This window comes from Tinamus guttatus, unplaced genomic scaffold (assembly GCF_059628265.1).
Source record: "Tinamus guttatus ecotype Peru unplaced genomic scaffold, ASM5962826v1 Tinamus_guttatus_pri_ptg000125l, whole genome shotgun sequence".
NCBI lineage: Eukaryota > Metazoa > Chordata > Aves > Tinamiformes > Tinamidae > Tinamus > Tinamus guttatus.
Window position 1 is genome coordinate 1848379 of NW_028288659.1, and position 15289 is coordinate 1863667.

The 15289-nt window shown below is 42.6% G+C and overlaps 1 protein-coding gene across 1 annotated transcript; it reads left to right on the forward strand.

The window, feature by feature from the left end:
* Nucleotides 1–2602: 2602 nt before the first annotated feature.
* CCDC77 (coiled-coil domain containing 77) lies at nucleotides 2603–12424 on the forward strand. Its single transcript, XM_088521528.1, has 11 exons — nucleotides 2603–2688; nucleotides 4374–4563; nucleotides 5350–5492; nucleotides 6417–6513; nucleotides 7311–7377; nucleotides 8099–8193; nucleotides 8754–8902; nucleotides 9249–9489; nucleotides 10299–10424; nucleotides 10562–10714; nucleotides 12252–12424. Exons 1-11 carry the CDS (start codon nucleotides 2642–2644, stop codon nucleotides 12396–12398), a joined length of 1455 nt encoding a protein of 484 aa, XP_088377654.1. The 5' UTR covers nucleotides 2603–2641; the 3' UTR covers nucleotides 12399–12424.
* The last annotated feature ends 2865 nt before the right edge of the window (nucleotides 12425–15289 follow it).

Sequence of the window (15289 nt, forward strand, 5' to 3'; positions counted from 1 at the left end):
CGGGGGGGTGGGCAGGGCGCTGCGGGGCCGCGGCGGAGCGGGGGGAAGGGGCGCCGGGGCGGCTCGGGGGCCGCTCAGGGGCGCGCGGCGGGGCCGGGGCGCATCCTGCGGCGGGGCTGGCGGCGGGGCCGGTGCCGGGCGGCGGGGGCGGCTCTTGCACCGCGTCGCGCCCCGTCCCCCTCGGCCGCCTCCCCCCTCGGAGCCGCTCGGGCGCTCGCTCCAGCTCCCCGCCGGAAGCTACGCGGCCGCCTCGAAGCCCTCCCCCCGGAACTCTAGTGCCTGTGGTCTTCCGCTCGACGAAATAGTCCCGCCCTGGCCGCGGAGCGGGCGGCCCAGGCCGGCCCCGCCGAGACACCCCGCCGGGAGGCCCTTCCGCCCCGCTCGCGCCGCGCCGCGGCCCCCACAGCGGTTCAGAGGGAGGAAGGGGGCGGAGAGGGGAGGCTCCCGTCGCCTTCCGGCGCGGAGGAATGTGCGGAGAGGACGGAGTTATTCACTTCCGGTGCCGAGGGGCTATTCCCCCCCCATTGTCTGAGCCGCGCGTCACGGGTCGCGCCGCCAGCCCCGCCCCTCCCGCGCCGGGCCCCGCCCACGGCGGCCCTGGGCCCCGCCCACGGCGGCCGTTGGGCCCCGCCCCAGGGCGCCATGATGCCGGGGCCGGCGCCCGCGGGGGAGGGGAGTTACAAGTAATAACAATCATAAATAATAACGATAATAAATACGGGCCGCGCCGTGTCAGGGCTTCTTCTTTGGGGACCTGCGCTTCGTTGCCGAGTTTCGATGCTCTTTCGGTTTGTTTTGGTTTGTTGCAGTTCTCTGATTTTCACACCGCAGAAAGGAAATGTCGGGTGCCTCCTTGCCAAGGGTTCAGCAGCCCCAGGAACCAGCTGCCCTGCTCCACCATGCTCTGGCCAGTCCTGAATTTAATCTCGTCTGTTTTTAATAACGCCTGCTACCTGCTATTGACTGTTCAAGGCTCTTTTATTAAGGTTTCGGCAGTCGAGTAAGCAATAAATTACCTTGTGTGAAGGTTTCCTCTCAAATTGTGTATTAAGTGTAGCTATTGGGCACTCTTTCATCCCCCTAAAAAAATGTTCCATTTTCAAAGTCAAGCACTTGCAAGTTAGAACTTGCTTGCACGATACCCAGTTAACCTATCTATTATAGCAATCTTTACCAAAATAAAGTAACTTTTTAACCACACCCTTGGCCTCATTTAGTGTTCACTAAATATTGAAGCATTTCACGCTTTAATTTATTCTCTTTGCTACATAGTTCCAGGGTCCCTGGAACCTGCTTTGATATATCAGTTAAGTCTCAGCTTCAATAATACTGACTCCCTTCTCTTCTTACAATAAGGCCTATAGCATCTGCTTCACAAAGTTTAAAAAACCTATTGGCACCACTTCCCTGCTCGATAGAAGAGGTGTTACATGTATTTTATATGAGAGAAGCAAATGCTTTCAGGACACACATTTAATTTTGGAAAAAGTTAGAGGCAACAGCAAACTCACCCCCCCAAGTATCGAGCAAGTTTACTGATAGTTGCTGAGTTGTTGCACTGTTATATTTTTACCAGGATACGCAAGATTTTTCTGAGTGGAAAAGCATGTGGAGTGTTTCCTTAACCGGATCTGTAGAACTTATCCTATATTTTCTACTTTTTGCTGCCAATTTTTTGTAGTCTTTCTCTTCTGAAGAACTATACCAGGCATTTCTGCCAAAAATGTACATATTTAGAGAAATCCTCGTCATTTGGTGATATAGATTGATCACTGTCAACAGCTGAATAACCAACACCTCCAGTTAGCAAGGTGAGCAGTGATTTAATCAGGAAATACTAAGGGGAAAAATTGATGGTGTGAAGGGCCTAATCCATGCAAAACTTTAGTTTTGAGAACCAGCCTCTTATTGATTTCCTTGGACACTGTTCAAGGTTGTTTTGCTTTTGGATGCGTGGGCTAGTGGACGGTTCTTATCCTGACAGGCTGAAGAGGTAAAAATCCCCAATAACCTGAAAGGGGGCATTGTTTTTCATTGCAGGATCTCATTTTTGCATCAGAATTTTATGCTTCTTTCACTTACCAGCTCCATGTTGGGCATTATGAGCTGCTGAAGCATCAGCCCACGCTAGGAGCTGTGTGCCCCATGCTAATCTTTGCTTTTCTTTCTTGGCCATCTGGAGCTATTTATCACTTCCCTGCTGAGCCCACGATACAATAATCTCAGGGCCGTTCAGGCGCAGCTCGAACGAGGCGTTCCTCGGGGCTGCCGGCCACCCGGTTCGTTGGGGCCAAACCCGGGGCGCGGGAACGGTGGAGGCGCCGCCGTAGCCCCAGAACGGGCCCTTGCCCGCCATGAGGAGACGCTTTAGGAAACCCAAGGCCGGGGCGCGACAGCTGCGCATGCGCATTGCCTCCTCCCTGCAAACTACAACTCCCAGGCACGCCGGGGGCGGGAGGGTGCCGCCCGTGTCGCCAGCGCTGATTGGCAGAGGCTGTGGGTCGGCATGGAAGGCTGCCTGCGATTGGGCGGGGACGGGTGATACGTTGCCCCCGCAGTTTAAGTTTGCGGGCGGTTGGCTGTCCACTTTTGGCGGTTGTTGCGGTCGTTACTCCTGAGGGGCCGTGTCTGCTCGGCCGACATGAGCGCCACAGGCTGCTCCCCAGGGGCCTCTCCGCCCTCTAGAAGGTACCGTGGGGACTGTGTCCCTCTCTGCTGCTGCACTGCCCTTAGCGGGCCGGGTCCCGACGCTGAGCCCTGCATAGTTGAGCTCCTATTTGCTGCCTGCTGCACAGGCTTCTCTTGGTTCTCTTATAGGTTTTGTTTTTAATTCATCCATTCTCTCAATTTGTGCTCTTCTTTGCCTCAGTCACGAATTAGTTGCCTTGTAGTTGCATAACTTTCCTCTCTTGCTGCTGTTTGTTTTTCCAAGCGTATTGTTTGAGGTAAATTGGGGTACAGCTGATGGGGAGGCTGTAGCTGAAAAAGTATTATCACATGTAATATTTTCCTGCTGTGGAGTGTGTAAGGTTTGCAGGCTGCTGAGCTTCCCATCCAAGCAACTCTGATGAGCAGTCTATAAAAATAAGCTCTGCTGCTATGTCATCTACCAGGTTGCTCTGTGATCAACCTTCTGGTGTGGGTAGTCGGGTTGTGGCGTGTGTTTGTTTAATAAAGATCTCCCTAGCTACCTTTGGAAGGCTTCTCTATGTTGGTTACTGGTGGTATTATAAAAAGGTGTTTGTGTAGTCAACATAAGTGACAATACTTTTTCCAAAGCAAATCTTGGCTTTTGTGTGCAGTAGCACATGCAAACTTGGTGTTTGTTTCTGTAAATAAAATAAGTACCTGAATGCCGTATGTGCTGTCTATAATGAATGTCAGATAGGTAACTGCACATGCACACCCTCAACTTGACTTATTCTCTTCAATATGATACTGTAGCATCAAATTCCCGAACTTTCCCAAGCTCCCAAAGTTTCTCTTTGTCCCTCACTATCAATGATGCTGTTTGGCCACCATGTACAGTGGAAAGAGAAACATATAAATACCTGGACATATGCTATAAAAAGCTATGATGACTGATCCATTAGGTAATGTGATGTTATCTCAGCAATCAACAGTTATTCTTTATAAAACTCATTTATGTTGTGCCCATCAGTAGGTCAAGAGGCAAAAGGAACAAACTGAAACACAGGAACTTCTGTTTGAATACAAAGAAAAAAAAATCATTATTGTGAGAATAATTGCCCTGGAACAGGTTGCCCCGAGAGGCCGGGGAGTCTCCATCCCTGGAGATGGTCAAAGGCTGTCTAGAAACAGTCCTGTGCAGCATATCCTATGTGATCCTGCTTGAGTAGCTCTGAGGTCCCTTCCAACTGCAAACATTCTGTGATTAAAACATATGCAAAATTAAACCCAGAGAAGATGAATAAGACAGGCAATGACTGTTAGAGTTGTTTTTTTTTGTTGTTGTTGTTGTAGTGTCTGCTTCTTCTGATTGCCAGACTATGAACTCTTATCATTCTTTCTCTAGCCCTCTTTTCAGGTTCTTCCTTTCAAGTTAATCCTCCTCAAATACTCCAAGAGACTTTTTTTTTTCCTATAGTAGTTTTCTTTCCTGCTTTTCCAGCAGTAGGCCCTTTCTCTGCAGCCTAGTAAGTCTGCAAACTATCTATTTGAAAGCTTTTATATCTCATAAATGCTGTGACTTCCTTGGAGGTCAGAAATACTAGCCTGTGTTTAAAATTCGCAATAAATAGATATCTGTGTTGTCATATCACTAACTGTTTTAGCAGTTATTATTGTCTGGAGTTTATATGTCATTAGAAATTGTTTCTGCCCAGGCTAGCAGTTTCTCACATCTCTTCCAGATGTACTGGATCTCCACCTCCAGGTCAGGAGGACTTTACTCCTCTTCCCTCCATCAATGAGCGCCTTGCTTTCCTCCTCCCCTCGCGGGAGCTCTTGGAATACTATCGCAGGAAGATTGCTGAATTTGATGAAGAACAAGAAGATTTGATTAAAAGGCTGGAGAGATACAAAGAAACGTATGATGAGCAGGTAAGGAGAAGAGTATTTAAGTGGTGATAGACTATATACGCTTGTTTAAGCTTTATTGTTTGGTGAAGAATAAATCTCTTTTAAAAAAAAAATACACAGGTGATACTGAGATTTTTAGTAGCATGGTAGAACTAAGCTAAGAAAAAGTAGCTAAGTTGTGAATTCTAGTTGTCTTTGTCCTCTGTCATAAAACAAAAGGAAAACCTACCCAACAAATAAATGAAAGGTACCATTCAAAAACCTGAAAATCTTTGTGTTTTAAGAGGCAAAATCATGAGGTACTGCACATATAGGTGCCAGTTTGTGTGTGCCTGCGTGCGGCTGTGCGTGAGCTGCGGCGCACCCACGTGGGTGTGCGTGTGCCTGTGTGTGCATGCAGGTGTCTGGGAATGTGGGTGCATGTGCACGCATGTGCAGGTGCATGGCTGCCTGGGCATGTTCCCATGGGTGCACACATGTGCAGGTGCCTGCCCGTGTGCACACATGTGCACTCAAGTACTTGCCTTCTCTGAAGGCTTCCAAATGCTTTCCCTGGAACCTTTTTAATAATTTTCTAATACTGCCCTCATCTGGTCTTTTTTGTTTTTTTTTTTTTTGTTTGTTTGTTTGTTTTGTTTTTGTTGTTGTTTTTTTTTGTTTCTGTTTTCTTTGTAGAAGTATAAAATAATACTCTGGAACTGCAATTGTTATAAACTGATTACAGGGTTTTCCTTGGTGCACATAGTCTGTTTGCTGGTGTTGCCTGAATCTTGGTGTCATTTCAGTTGCTCCTTTCTCTTTGCATAGCACAAACTGCAGTGGGAAGTACGTCAGCGAGAAGAAGAGATAGTGGAGTTGCAAAAGGCTTTGAGTGACATGCAAGTCTACCTCTTCCAGGAGAGGGAGCAAGTCCTCCGCCTTTACTCAGAAAACGATCGCCTGAAAATCAGGTGTGCTGTCTAGATGGGGTCTGTGGAACTGGCTCCAGCAGAGTTGCGCGTGCTCTGTTCTAGTTCTGCAGGGATCTGGAGTCCCCAGAGAAGCAATTATGCTGCACTTTACACAGTTGGCTCCTATAAAATCATATCTGTCTTTGAACTGAAATACAGTCTGTTGGGCTGCCAAATATGTTTCTGTGTATTATTCATTCTATTCCAGTAGCAGGAAAGAGCAGAGGTTGAACATAGATCCAGGCTTAAATTCCAAGTTGCCAGCTTTGATGTGGAGGTTTTGACTTAATGAGAGCTTCCACCAACGTTGTGAGATTTCCTCCCTTGGCTATAGAAACCCTAAGACAGAAAACACACATCAAAGCAAATGATCTCCCCTGACCCTGCAGTGTCATGTTGGCAGCCATTCCTTTTTTCATGCCTTTTAGCTACTGGAGTGTGTCTTGCTGTGGCAGCTGCCCCTGGACAGGGACTTCCCCACTTGCTTTGGAGCACTGTTAGGTGCTAATCCCAGGCTCTGTGCTAGGTTTTAAAGAGCTTGTGTCAGGGTTTGTTGGTGTGCTTTGATGTTTCTCAAGAGGGTGACTAAAATCAGACACAGTCCTCATCTCACCTTCTTTAAAAACAGTGGACACTTGTCTTTGGAACAAAATATCTGCCAGGACTTTTAGTAAATAATTTTGTTGGAATACTTTACTAGTATGCGCGATTACTGTATGAGCTGAAATGTCATCTTTGAAAAGAAGAAAGTGCCAGTGTAATGGCTATTGGTGTCATTGTATAGGCAATGTGAGTAGTGTGTTTCAGGTGTTGCTTTTTTTTAAAGCAGTATGTTCACAAACTGACTGTTGGGAAAAAAATCAGGGGTTTTAATTAGTAAATGACTAAGAGAGCAGTATTCTGATGCCTTTCTCTGAATTCCAGGGAATTGGAAGATAGAAAAAAAATTCAACATCTTTTGGCTCTAATGGGACCAGATAAGGGAGAAGTTACGTACTTTCACAAGGAACCTCCACATAAGGTAAGATCACAGGGAAGGCTTTTAGAACTGTTCTTGATATTCTGTCCCAGGAATATCCATATTCTAGACACTGAACATAGAGGAGATCGGGCCCACAATTAAAAAAAAAAAAAAAAGTGAGTGCAAAGCAGGAGGTATCTGTAGCACTATTAGTATAGCTGCAGACAAAACAGGAACAACTGGAGATCAGTGCTGTTGGCATCCAGTCCCTCATGCCTCCAGAGCACACGAGCAAATTGCACCTTTAAATGTAAGGCAGAAGTCTAAGGCCATGTGGCAAGAGGCCATTGAAAAGCTGAAGGGAAGGAAAAGGGAGCTGGAGAAAATCAGAGAAGACTCTTTGAAGATCAGCCAGGTACCGCTGTAATCTGTAGCTAGGTCTGCAGTAAAGAGTGAAGCAATGCTGGGGTCGGTACTGAGATCTCCTGAGAAGGAGACTACAGAAGAGTCATTCCTGCTGGGCAATTGTGTGTCATCTCAGCAATGGTGTCAAACTCTTCAAGTGGTAGTATAAGAGTAGTAATGTAGTTGAACCTATATGTCACAGGAAGCAATGACTTGGTTTGGGCATATCAGAGTATGATGAAATGTGAGTTTTGCCATGGAATAAGGCACAGACAAAAATGTCAAAATCTAGCTGTTGTGGAGGAGAAGTTTTTCATTACTGATGTTACTTCTGTGAATGTCATCCTTGCATTATTCTTCTGGAGTTTTCACTTTAAGTCCTCTTAAATTCTTGATTATTACAGCTTTGGAGAAGTGTAAATATTCAGCTGAGATCTAATCTGTTTCTATAGGTCACTGTTCTGCAAAGACCAGCTACATCCAGGGATCTTCATGAACGAAATGGTATTTCTAGAACAGGTACCAAACCAAACTGATTTAACAGGAGCACAGCTATCAATACTTGCTTCTCTGGGTACTTGTGTCCTGTATCCCAAACAATTGTTCCTGTGAAAACCAATTTCCTTGTTTAAGTTACTTAGATGCAGCCATATATGCATCCATATGCATATAGTGCATTTTGCTTCTTCTTGGAAGTCTCTGACAATAACAGGAACTGTTTTTTATCTGTTTGGCTAATGAGGAGGGGACCTTGGTATGCAGGCATTGAACTGCACAGCCATTCTAACCCGTATCCTTTCAAGAGGGGGTATTCTACTTACTTGGCGTGTAGACAGTTAGAGTCTCTGCATTTACTTACTGGTTTTGTTGTGACAGCTCTGATACCTTTGCAAGAACTCCCTTTTCCAAGGTGATTCAAGTTGACTGGTGGGCTCCTCAAACTCACTAAGGGGTTGATGAATAAGCAGAGGACAGCTGCACAAGCATCACTTAAACTGTTTTAAAAGTTTAATTTCCATATATGCCAAGAAAAATAGGAAAGTATCCGAGTATTGCAACATGGTGACACAAGGTAATCATCACCATAAGTTTTGAAACTGGATGAAAAGTTATTCCTCAGGCCCTAGTGACTAGTAGTTGCACGTTCTTACATCCCAGCAGTGCAGTATTTCCTGCTGAAATAAAAAGTACTGCAGAACAGAGAACACTCAACCATTTCTAATACAGATTTTTGCAATAGGAACCAAGAGGAGCACTTCAAAATCAGCAGCAAGTATGGAGAATCTAGAAAGTCCTGAGAGATATCAAGCGGACAATCAAACACTCTTACTCCAGGTAAAAACATTTGCTAATTAAAGGGCATAATTCCTGTCTGTCCAGCAATTGATAGACAATTATGCCAGCTGTTTAAAATCAGTATGTCTGCATTTTACTTATCAACCCCCAAGTCTTGCTGTGGATTTCCACTTTTTCCGTTTATTTAGTTGAGCTTAGATTTAAGAACCTAAGCCAGTTTCTGGAAGCTTTCTATAAGCACATGTTCCCATAAAATCAAGTAGAATATGGTGTCTTTAAATGTAAGCTTTGCTGAGAACTATCTCATTGACATGGCACTCAACTTACATGAGACCCATGGAAAAGCTGAAGGATTAGGTATTTTGTGGAAGTCTCTCAGAATTGTGCTGCCCTTCCTGTGATTCATTAGGTCAGTGAACTGTTCTTTGCTAGGTCTATGTTCTACAGGATTCATCACATCCTATATACAATTTTAATCTTTCAAATCTTTATAGGGCAAGGAGTCTAAGTTGAATCTTGGAATTTAAAAGAGACTTAAAACGACAGGATTGGGTCTTATGTAGGAGGTTATTCTGCAGCTTCTCTACGCCCCTATCCAGGTGGAGGCTCTGCAGGCTCAGATGGAAGAACAGACACAATTATCCAAGGAACAGCTTGAGGCACTCTTAGAGGACAGACGGATTCATATGGAAGAAGCCAAGGTCCAGCATCAGAGGGACCAGGACAAGATCAAAAATATAACAGATAAGTGAGTACAAGAGAATGACTTTGATTTAATCATGGGATGGGGGAAAGGGGAAACAATCTAAACATCAGTCTTCTGGTTTTCATTATGTTGTTTGCTGCAGTAGGCAGAAAAGCAAATTATGCAGCCAGCTGCTTGGCATATGGAGGGAGATGGATGGAGTAATCTTCATATTAAAAATTCTGTTGCATGTTGGAAGAATATCACTGACATCAAATGAGGAAAATCTAAATATAGTAGGAAGCGCCTATCTTTTTTTTTTTTTTCTCTACTTTCAACTTTCCCTAACTGGGGAAATTAAAGTAACATCTAGGAAAAGTGAATTGACTTAACAGGGATCTCTTTACAGGCTTCATAAGACCCAAAATCTCTTATATGAGAGTACCCGAGACTTCCTTCAGCTAAAGTTTGACACTCGAGCTAATGAGAAAGCATGGATGGCAGAGAAGGACAGTCTGCTGAGGAAACTTGACAAAGGCTCGGATCTGCCCATCAGCAAAAAGACTGAGAGAGAGAGAAAGCAAAGAGATGTCAAGAAGATTCCTCAGGAGGATTATGAAGATCGGAGATTCCGTAGTGGAGAAGTCAAGGTAAATCTTTCCTGGGGAGAGGCTCTCTAAAACTCTTTGAATAGAAAGTTGCAAGTAATAGAAAGCGATAGTTGTTCCAAAGCTGGACTAGCTTACTGCAGGTTACGTTGTTGCTGGCGCTAATTTTAAAGGCAACAGTGCATTTTGTTTGCAAATCTCAGAGAGTGTTGGGCATTTTGTTAATGCCTAGAGCAAAGGTACTCCAGAGTTTTGCAAGGCAGATGACCTGACTGAAAGTTGTTAACCTGCTTGTTGTGCATGCCACCTTTTTATGAAAGCTGTTGAACCTAAAAACATTCTGTCTTTGCTGTTTTAAGGAGAATGAATTCTATTTGATTGCTGTGTCCCTATCACTCTTCTGTATTGCCTGGGATTTTTTCATCCTTTAGTAATACACTTTCAGGGAAAAGTTTGGTGACCTGAAGTGGGTAAAAGATGATATGAAATCACTTTCATAAACTGCTGAAACGCAGTTGCCTCTGAAAGTACTAGGCAAGCAGCTGTGAAAAGCAGAATTACAGTGTTCTCCTTGATGGAGAAAGTTTTCTGTAACTGTTGATGAGCAGTTGAGCACAGAGACGATCTAACTAAATGGTTTTAATAATTGAAGTGTTTTTAGATGCAGTAGGAGGGCTCCCTACCTAGTTATTTCATTAGCTCTGATGCCAATTAATTTTATCATTTATTTATTTTATTATTCTATTTATCACACTGTAGTTGTTCTGTTTCATATTTATCCTTTAAAGGAAGGGAAATTCTCAACTTACTGGTTGTTGAGTTAATTCTTGATCTTCCTCCTTATGTCCTAGTCACTGCAGGAGAAACTAAAGCAGGAGCAGCGCCTATCGAACATGTACAGAGAGCAGTGTGTCACCCTAGAAGGTGAGCTGGCTAGGATTCGCGAGGAGGGAGATGTTGGCAGAGAGCTCTTTAAGGTAATTATCCTGTAATCCTCTACTGTTAGCTATTTTTGCATCCCTGGATTGATTATTTGCACACTTACAACACAAAGTATGGAAAAGGGGTTCATCTTCCTCTTTCTGTAAACCACACTGCGTTTTTGTGTCCATAGGAGCGCTCAGAAAAGATGGGAAAGCGCCTGCAGCTGATGACTCGGCGATATGAAGCCTTGGAAAAACGCCGAAATATGGAAGTGGAAGGCTTCAAAAATGACATCAAGCTGCTTCGGCAGAGGCTGAAAGATGTGGAGAAGCAGCTTTTCAGGGTAATGGCTACTGCGAGGGCAGACTGATGTGGACTTGCTGTATAGAGGTGTATTCTCAGCATTTAAACTGAATATTTCACTAGAGTCTGAGTTGTTAGGGGAGTAGCATTTCTTTTGTATGTATTGCTTAAATACTTGATAAAATGTGACTCTTTTATGTATGTTTATGAAGCACAAAAGATTTGCCATTGTTAATCATGGACCAAATTGGTCCAGGGATCATTTTGTTCATACAGTAGCTGTGTTCTTTTGGCAGTATCTGAAACTTCTTGTGTATCTGCTTCTGACAGTTATCCCTGTAGACTAAAGCATTTTTCTCACTAAAAATTTAAATTTTTGGGACTAAACTTGGTGTACTGCTGTGTGGGGGGAACATCTTACAACATTTGTACTGTAGAACTGTATGATATAGAAGAACTTCAAGCTTTAAAGTGAGTTGTTAGTGTTAAACAAGTTTTTTCTATTCCTGTTGAATTAGAGCTCTGTGCAAAAATAGATGTGTATGGGTGAACTGAGAATCACTGTGTCTGGATGATCTAAAATGTTCAGATTACTGCAATTTTCCCCATCTCTAATGTAATGTGCAGAGGTGCTATTTAATACTGCAAAAGTTTTGTTATCTTTTAGTTTCTTTCCACATTTAACCACAAGAGGGCAGAGAAATAATACAATTGTTAGGAATCTCTATCATGATCTTTTAAATCCATCTCATTTAAGGTCAAAATGATTATACATGACTAAATTCCCTGATGTGGATATTAAAATCTCTTAACAAAAACTACACAACAGTGAGGTAGTCAAGTTTGAGAGGGGAAAATAAAGGGCTTTAGGAGCAGCTTCCAAGACTCTTCCCTATCGGATATGGGGCAATCCGGTTCTACAGTGACAAGAAATACGACCCTACCCTGCTAGCTCAGCACCAGGAATGCTGGTTATCTAGCAGCCTCCTCCCCAGCACAGCATTACTGCTGACTCTGGTGTGGCCTGAAACAAGGAGTTGCACTTGAACAGCTTTTGAATTGCATGCAGTTCAAGAGGCAACAAGTTGGCCACAGCAGCTAAACAGGATAAGCTCTTGATGGTCATATATATATTAAAAAAAAAAAAAAGCTTCTAGTTAGCTATAGTAATATAAAGCTAGAAGCTAGCTTTATAGCTAGTAATATAAAATGACAAAATATGCCAAGATCAACTTAATATAAGTTGTTAAATATTGTAACTTCCTTAAAGAGACTCAAAGGAGGCAATTCAGGAAATAAAAATGAGCCAGTAGTTTATAGGTGAGCTTGGACTCATTCTTGCATAAGTTTCTTCTCCAGTGCTGTAATACCATGATGTATCAAAGCTTTTTGGTGCTTTATGATTTTTTTTTTTTCTGGAAAACCTTTCTATTAGTCCTATGCCTAGTGACATTAGCTTAAGCATCTTCTCAGCTAGTTACCAAGTAATTTCTTTGGAATTCTCTCTTGTATCCCTATTGTAATACTCTCCGAATTACTCTGTACTGTTCTTATAAGTCTATTTTTATCCTCTGCAGGTGACTCTAAATATTGGACCAGATCAAGATCTTGCAATTTTGCATGAGGTCCGCCAAGGAAACAGACAAACCCATAAAATCCAAGGAGAACTGAAAACGTTAAAAGCCAAAATTTATGGCTTGGAGAAGGAACTACGGGTCTGCTGATGCTGAGATATTATGGAGCATCTTGTTGACCAAGAGAAGGACCACTGCTAGACTGGAATAGTCATCCTTAAGGGTCATCTAGTGACAGAAGGCTTGAGGAAATCTGCAATGAATTACATGGTATCCTATACCAGCCATTCCTAACATGTCCGGCCTATGCTGCTGTTTCAGCTGAGAGATGATAGTGATAATTGGTCATGTACTTTTGTTGGTCTTATTGGGACTTTGCTTAGAACTTCTTCTCCTCTTTCTATCTGCATTAGAGGGCACTGCATGCTGGTCTTCAGTTATATTTAGAGAACAGTACAAACTACATGTGGAGTTAATAATCATGAAAAGATCTGGAAAAGATCTTTTCTCCAGATCTTTTTCTCTAGATTTGAATTGCTTGTCTGATGTTTCTATATGTGAGACAATCAGTTTTTAAAGATATTTAAATGATGAAAATGCCTAGGCATCTCAGGATGTAAGAGGAAATTTTCTTTAGAGAAAGGAAGTCAGTACTACATTTGTCATCTAATCTTCACAGCATAACTGTTCTAAAATGGCTTCCCTTTCCTTTATTTTAACCTAATTGGGACAAACCGAATTGGTGTTTTCTTGATATTGAGTAGGGGTAAAAGACTATCTCAGTCATCTGCCCCTCCCATTTCACTCAAGTTATCTTAATGTACAGGAGCGCATAATAAAAGGCAGTTACTGTGCTCCTTAATAGTCCTGTTATCTACCTTTGTAGCTCTAACAATGTGACAGATGCATATGAACACACTCATTATCAGCTTTTGTTGCTGACAAGTAATGGACTGGGGTGGGCAATGATTCTACATGGTGTCAGGTTGTATGACTATCTCTTACCAGAACTTCACACTGTTAATTGTGAGAAGCAGAAGGGTGCTTTCCTGAAATACACATCCATAGACTACCAAAACTTCCTTCCCATTTAAAAAGTAATCATGCCTTTGTCAAAGAAAGTGGTTTCTTTTGGATTAGGTAGTAGTCATGGAGAGCCTCACTCAGTGTTTGGGATGAAAAAAAAAAAGAAAATCCTGTCAAGATTTGGCGAAAGAATTATTTTCTGTAGCGCCAGCTAAAGCGGTAGAGAGAGAATTCAATTATGTGTTTCTGTAAAGGGCTCCCTGGCCCTTACAGCCCTCTAATGGGGCTTCAGTTGGGCATATGTATTTTTAAAGCCAAACTCTCCACAAGCAGTGACTTTAGTGTGGGTGGCTGACCACTTGTGTGCCTGGATGTTCAAACATATGTTGCCGACTTACTTTTACAAGTTACACATTTAACAATCTATCTCTTGTATTCACTGAGCTGTTCAGCTTAAAATGCTGTAGTGGTCCAAAAATTGATTAATGAACACTTTGGGTGCTGATGCAATGTGGCCAAGCAGGGGAAGGTTATTGGACTCTGAATGACAAAGGCACAGTTTTGTTATTTCTCAGTTGATTCATAGCTTATCCAATAAGCTTTATTTAGCTAGCCAGCTTTTCTGGAATAACATGCTGCTACTTTGGAGATGGATATCTGCTGCAAACTTGCTTCTGAAAAATGACCACATAACAAAATGCTAGATGCTGATTTTGCAGAATGCATCAACTTTGAATTCTGCTATCAGGAAGCTAGCAAATTAGTCTCTTGAATCTGTAGAAATTGATTTCTGCTTGTTTTCAGTTCTCGCAAGCCAGAGCAGCCTGCAAAAATAACTTTTCCTCACCTGAAAGCTGTCCAAGCCCATAGTCTCTATCCACTTCATATTTAGGACTGTAAGTTTGGGGCAGATGGGGAAAGGGATATTTGACATCCTTACCAATATTACCTGCTTCACTTTTTCAAGCAAGAAGGGCTGCTTTTCTACTATTTCTTCTGATGCATCAAAATCATAGTGCAGCTTAAACATTATTATTGATTTGTTGCTAGGTAGGTCAGTAAGTTGAGGGAAATTGCACTAGTGCTGATAGTGCTGATTTGTAAGTGTTCAGTGGGTTTGTTTGGTTTTTGGTTTTTATTTTTGTCCTAAAAAAAAAAAAAAAAAAAAAAAAGTACTCTATACTTTTTGGGATACCTTCCTGTGACCATGTAAAATGTTGCTTTCATGCTATTGCCAAAACAAATGGGGACCTTCAGGCCACAAGTTGCTTTAAATAACTGAGTGGTCTTAACCAGACAGCTACCCTCTGTCAGTGGAGAACTGACATGTCTAAGGGGGGTTCCTGTAAAAGGTTCAAAGGCCCAGGGTAGCTCAAGCTTTGTTCCAGGGTTTGGGGATTGAATATGAAATAAGTGTTTTTTTATTTTTTTTTTTTAAGCCTGTGCTCTAAAGGCTGTGGACCATGGAATGGGGAAGCAGGCAAGGATTAGAGGTCGCAAATACACAAATATTTTTGTTGAAAATCAGGATGCTAAAATGTTCCCTGTGTAAATGGGGAGAAATGGTCAGGAGTTAAAACTCTCATGTATATGATTCAAGAGAATCAGGATAGAGTGCCTATTTTACAAAAGCTGACATATTGGGCAAGACAGAACAACACATGATTCAGCAGAGGAAAAATGCTGTGTAAGAACTCAAATTGTACTAAGTTAACATTGATTAATATGCAAATACCTTGAAGGAAAAAAAGAGGCCCTAATCCCTGCAGAGAAGCACTGCGGGAAAAACAGTAGCCTCAAACTGCTTTTAAATGCTAAATAGAGTATATGTTTTTAATGGAGGTTTTTTTTTCTCACTATGACAAACTATTTTTGGAGGCAAATAGCTCTCAACCTGCAAACAAAAATTATTGCATTTCTGGAAAAACCAACTTGTTTTACTAAGTTACTGGGTCTAGCACAACTCATAAAAATGTAACAATATATGACATAAATGATATATCATTTAATGGTCC

Excerpts from the sequence above, each read along its gene's own strand:
- CCDC77 (XM_088521528.1), top strand. The coding sequence starts at position 2,642 with ATGAGCGCCACAGGCTGCTCCCCAGGGGCCTCTCCGCCCTCTAGAAG. Across the intron at positions 2,689-4,373 it reads GCCTCTCCGCCCTCTAGAAG|ATGTACTGGATCTCCACCTC; the intron begins GTACCGTGGGGA and ends CATCTCTTCCAG. Across the intron at positions 10,715-12,251 it reads TGGAGAAGCAGCTTTTCAGG|GTGACTCTAAATATTGGACC; the intron begins GTAATGGCTACT and ends TATCCTCTGCAG.